Source organism: Terrapene carolina, unplaced genomic scaffold (assembly GCF_002925995.2).
Source record: "Terrapene carolina triunguis isolate 2854851 unplaced genomic scaffold, T_m_triunguis-2.0 Scaffold998, whole genome shotgun sequence".
Lineage (NCBI taxonomy): Eukaryota > Metazoa > Chordata > Testudines > Emydidae > Terrapene > Terrapene triunguis.
This window is the reverse complement of record NW_020665349.1, coordinates 1,276,541-1,282,313: the sequence shown is the minus strand read 5'-3', so window position 1 is coordinate 1,282,313 and position 5,773 is coordinate 1,276,541. Positions and strand designations below refer to the sequence as shown.

The following is a 5,773-nucleotide window of genomic DNA, read 5'->3' as shown; positions in this document are numbered from 1 at the left end:
AGACATTTTGATTAAGAGGCACGGGATAATCCCATAAGAGACCCCAAACAACAATTCAAAGTTGAATTCTTTAACCAGGTGCTAGATTGTGCAATACAGTCAGTTGAAGAACGTTTCATGCAGTTCAAGGAACACAGCAGTATATTTGGGATGTTGTAGGATATTCCAAAACTCCTCACTATTCCTGAAGACCTACACCAGCAATGCAGGGCACTAGAGACAGTGTTGATACATGACGACATGCGCAATGTTGATGCGAGTGATTTTGGTGATGAACTGAAAGCCCTTTCAAGATACATTTCAGCAGGATCAACTCCAAAGGCTGTTCTGGAATATGCGTGCACAAATAAGATGACCACCCTCTTTCCAAATGCTTTTGTTGCTCTGCGCATACTTCTAACACTTACTTCCTGTAACAGTTGCCAGTGGAGAACGCAGCTTCTCCAAGGTGAAGTTAATAAAAACACATCTACGCTCCACAATGTCACAGGAGACTCTGGTCGGCCTTGCAAGCATCTCAATAGAGCATGAGCTGGCCCAGACTGTGGACCTTCAGCAGGAAGCAATTCAAATCTTTGCAACCAAGAAGGCACGGAAAGCACCACTTTGATTATTCAAACAGATAAAAATGCCAGTGTTTACTATGCAGACAAGAAAAGTTATATTTGCTGTTCAGACGTTTGAAAGTTAAGTGTTACTTAAAATTTTTGAACAAGGCATTTTAAGATGTTAGTTCTCCTTTATTGGGGTAGGTAGCCGAGCAGTACCATGAGAGGAGTAGAACAGGAAGAAGGCAGAATTGAGATCTTTCAGAGTTTTGGCCCAAGCGAGGGAGCATGGGGGCGCATCATTTGCGCTCCCCGCCTCAGGTGCCAAAATGTTGTGGACTGGCCCTGGCAGTATGCCTGTTCTTGTGTTCTTATATTCCAAAGGCAGGGCTGGATCCACATGCCAGCCTGCTTCCCTTTGCCATGGCTTGCTCTGCTGCTCCTAAAAATATGTCTGGAGTTTGTGTATAGAGAATATAGCTTGGTTTTAACCATCACATGGTTATGGTTTCTTGGATTTCTTGGTGCCCTGCGTAGGGGGAGCATCTGGCAGGTTTATGTCTACATTTGGGGAATACAGGGTGCGGGGACGGGGGAGGGGAGGAGGGAAGTTGAGAGGTCTGCAGAAAATTTGAATGTTTTTAATTGCAAAAGGAAAAGCCCCAATTTTGGTTTTCAGCAACTGAAAATTTTCTCCCCAAATCTGCTGGAAACCAAAACATTTTCAGGTTTTGGCCAAAACTGTTCCGATTTTGGGGTTTACAGTTCTCTGATGAAAAGAAGCCCATGGTTTTGTGGAACGCGGTTAAATTCTGTGTAAGGGTTCGTTGTGTTGAAAACCCCATTTTCCCTCCCCAGTCAAGCCGCACTGGAGTTTTTTGAGCCTCCCCAATCATTCCTCTCTCGGGGAGATGTTTATCCTCCCTCCATTCATACCCCTCCTGGAAACACATTGTTCGACGAGGGCTGCGAGTGCGGCCAACCCACATCAGCTTCAAGCCGCTCTGCGTCTCTCGGGGCGTTTTTATGGCCAAGCTTCGTCTGCCTCTTATTGGATTTATGTCAGTTTATAACGTCACTGGGCAGGGGCCGAGGGGTGTTCGTGTGCATTAAAACGCCTCGTCAGTGCTTAACAATTCTCTTCTATTCGGAGAGCTGCTCTACTGTTGAACATGGTTTGGGTGTGTGCTCACAGCTGTGTGTCAGGCTCCTTCCTCCGTCCGGCTCTGGAGATTGGACCAACCCTGCACTGGGCAGCAAGTCCAGGCTAAACAACCAGTTGTCTGATAGGTGTGATTCTAGGCACCGGCTGTAACGAGAGCGCAGGCTGCACCGACTAACTGGCAGCTGTCCAGTTCTCCCTTGGGCCTGCAGTAAACGTCAAGGGGAATCAGAAGACTTGCGCTCTGTTGCTGGCATGAAGCTTTGTGCCTCAGTTTACCCACTGTAGGGTGAGGATAATGATCCCGTCCCGCAAGGTCTTTGACAGTCCCTAAGTATTCTTATATCATTATTTTGATCACATCGATGGGGGCCCTGCCACGCATCAGGAGGCCTGTTTAGTCTAGGAAGGGACGCCTGGTGGATAGAATCTGGCTCTGCATTTAAAGTTACACAAATGCTTAGGTGTCTTGTTGCACGGGGGCCTCAAAGCCGAGACCGGCCTGATCCCGGGGGATACCACTGCGGGGCAGCTGCTAGCCAAAGCTGGCTCCGAAAGGCGGCTGGGGCTGGGGAATGGGCTGGTTAGGTCTCCACAATGCAACATCCCCGGGGCTTTGCCCATCTCTCCTCTGCAGTACAGTGATGTGTGGCAAGCACATGGGCAGGTGCTCCGGGCACCTTGTGCTCATGCAAAGCTGCACTGCTGGGTGCTGAGAGAGCTGCTGAGGGATGAGGGCAGTGAGGTGCCCAGGTCCAATGGGAGATGTGTCTTCCCCACAGAACCGGATGCCAATGCTTGACGCATTCCCTTCCACAAGCAGGGACTGTCCTAGCCCCGAAGCCCCCCTCCCCTCAACCCAGCGGGGTTTGTGCCTCAAACACAAGTGGGAAGGTTTGTATGTTTCAGGTATTTTTATTTAAAAAAATCATTTTGATCACAGCCAAAAAGGGGAGACCGAGCGAGAGAGCGAGAAAGAGAAAATTCCCCAGTAATTCACAACAGCAAACAGAGCCACCGGCAATTGCAGGGAGCTGCTGACACCCGTGCGGCCCACACCCGGCCGGGGGCGTCTAGACACAGGCCAAGATCAGTCGGATTCAGCCCTGGGGGTCCTGGAGTCTCTGATGGGAAGGAGAAGCCCGTTCCTGCCTGGAGGAGTAGCCAGGGAATGGCCCGCCGTGGCGGGCTGCCCAGCTATCACTCACGGTGAAGCCAGTCCTCCCCTCACGCTGTCTCAGTCTCCTCCGCGCCTGGCTGACCCAGGCCTTATCGCGTGCTGCTTCCAATACCTGGGCTGCCCGACCCGGACACGGTACCACGCTGCTTTCCTCTCTCCACCCCTTCTGCCAAACACGCTGCTCCCCCGGGCTGACCTAAGCTCCAGGACTGGTCACACGTCCCAGGTTATGGATGTATTTATTGTTAATTAAAAACTGGAGCAACACGCTTCTCGCCTGGCCTTTTGCCGCTCTCCATCTCCTCTCCTCACCCGTTGGGTCTGGCCAGCGCTACGCTGCTCAGGGAAGGAAAAACCCTGGTGGCTGTAAAGGCCGGGGCACCCCCCCCCCCCCCCCCCCAAGCCAGCCCGACGCATCGCTGAGGGCCAGCGCTGCCATGCATTAGCCACCACACTCTCACCACCCGGAAGTGGCTCTGCAAAAGTGCCCACTGGGGTTCCCCTCAGTGACTCCATTGGCGCTGCCCTGGCTGCTTGGTACAGAAGCATTCGCGGGGCAGGCGGCACAGGACAGGCCGGGCGGCGTGGGGGTTGGCAAAAAGAAAAACAGGTTTTGTGCCCAAATTTGCCAACATTCAGAAGGGATTGCAGGGAATGCGGGGCTGGAGAACGGGGCCGGATTGGCAGGCCAGGAGACCCAAGACAGGACAGCGCAGGCAGCAGCTGTGTGACTGCACCCTGCGCTGCTGGGACCCCTCTAGGCTGACAAGAGTTCAGTCTCTGTGGCCCATTCAGTCCATGGTCTGTGCCCACAAAGGGGCCATTCAGTGCCAGTTGTGGTGTCTCTAATGTGGGCACCTGCCCACTAGGGGCTGAGCTGAGACCCACCAAACTCATCTCACATCGTGGCCACGGCACAGCCAGCCAGGCTGTACCAGCCGTCAGTTGCCACCTGCCACGGCTGAGTTGAAGCCACTGAGCGCAGAGACCTCCCTAATTCCCGGGGGTGCCGCAAGGGCCCGCCCAGGCGCTGTGGAGGTGCCCAGCTCACTGTGAGAGCGCTTCGGTGTGGAACGGGTTACGCTCAGAGCAGTGCCAGCCGGCACGCCCTGGGTCGCTCGCAGCTGGCAGGCCTGGGGCGCTCCCAGCCCGGCAGCACTCAGCTTGACAAGTCACAGAAGCCAAGGGAGACTCCCCAGGGCAGAGCAGAGAGCAGAGAGCAGAAAGCAGAGAGCGGGGATCTCCAAGGGGAGGCAGTGTGGTCACACCGGATTCAGTCCCAAGGAGCTGTAAGCTGCTTGCCCTGCAGCCGGACGCGCTGAAAGGGGAATGCAGAGTTCGCAGGCGTCACGATCATCTCTCAGCCCCTTTCCCATCGCCGGGCCGTGGGCCAGCCGCAGGCTCCTCCGGTCTACTTGCTCCAGAGGTTGTCCTAGGGAATTAGAGAAGGAAAGACGTTGGTGAGGCCTCATCTGGAGTCCTGTGTCCAGTTCTGGGCTCCCCACTACAGAAGGGATGTGGACAAATTGGAGAGAGTCCAGCGGAGGGCAACAAAAATGATTAGGGGGCTGGAGCACATGACTTATGAGGAGAGGCTGAGGGAACTGGGGTTATTTAGTCTGCAGAAGAGAAGAGTGAGGGGGGATTTGATAGCTGCTTTCAACTACCTGAAGGGGGGTTCCAAAGAGGATGGATCTAGACTGTTCTCAGTGGTACCTGATGACAGAACAAGGAACAATGGTCTCAAGTTGCAGTGGGGGAGGTCTAGGTTGGATATTGGGAAACACTATTTCACTAGGAGTGTGGTGAAGCACTGGAATGGGTTACCTAGGGAGGTGGTGGAATCTCCTTCCTTAGAGGTTTTGAAGGCCCGGCTTGACAAAGCCCTGGCTGGGATGATTTAGTTGGGGGTTGGTCCTGCTTTGAGCAGGGGGTGGGACTAGATGACCTGCCTGCACAGCAGTGAGTCACCCTGGCTGAGAGTGACAGGAAGCTGCAAAACCTCTGGTTTGTCTGACTGCCCCCCAAATCCCTTTGATCACCTCCAGTGACCAATGGGCTGACCTTCCAACCCTGCTATTCTATGATTCTGTGCTGGTAAACCAGGTGCCAGCACTGACAAACTCACAGCGGGAACCCAAACCAGCTCAGCGGTATGTTAGTTTGGCTCAAAATAGGTATTAGTCTGATCTTAGCCTGTACTTAGTGTTTAGACTCTGTGGAACGCTTGTAAGTTGCTCTCTGCACTAATCTCATGTGGAACGGCTGCATTCCCAGCTGTAAGGACGTAGGTCAGTTTTGCTTTGTAACTGTGAAAATGTTTGCTCTGAACTTGGGAACCCAGGCCTAGGAATGGTCCCTGCTGCCACCCAGGAGGCCTATGAAGATTAAACAGGCTCTTAAGGAACATCACAATACAAAGGGTTGATGACGGCCCATGCTGCAGTACAAGGGAGCTTGGCTCAGGGACTGGAAGGCTAAATGTAAAAGATAAAACAGGGTCAGAAGAAAATGGATCATCTCTTTGCTGTCTGAACTCTCCCAGGGCCAGAGACACTGAACTAAGGCAGAGATCCCCCGGGGTTACCCCTGAGTCCGTCCGGAAAGACATTTTATATTGGCAGATTACTACATCTAGTGCCGGGGGGAGAGGTGTGCAGTGCTGTGGTGAGCCCAGGCACAGCCCTTCCCCATCACACCCGCAGCTCGGAGCTCACATGCCGCTCTGTCTTCACTGTTCCCACACCCAGGGAGGAGATGGAGACTAGATGGTCTGGTCCAGCATGGCCAGAGGTGGGCTCCTCGATTAGAGAGACCAATGGGCTGCCCTGGCACGGAGGGGTGAGGTGGGGTGCAGGACTCCAGTGACCAATGGGCTGATCT

At 53.6% G+C, this 5,773-nt stretch overlaps 1 protein-coding gene across 1 annotated transcript in view; it reads right to left on the bottom strand.

Annotated features, from left to right (window-relative positions):
* Window positions 1-4,301: 4,301 nt before the first annotated feature.
* Window positions 4,302-5,773, bottom strand: part of LOC112106304 (C-C motif chemokine 19-like) — a 7,582-nt gene continuing 6,110 nt past the window's right edge. Inside the window, exon 4 of the mRNA XM_024199464.2 lies at window positions 4,302-4,322. Coding sequence (XP_024055232.1) covers window positions 4,302-4,322 — 21 coding nt within the window. The remainder of the gene's footprint in view (window positions 4,323-5,773) is intronic.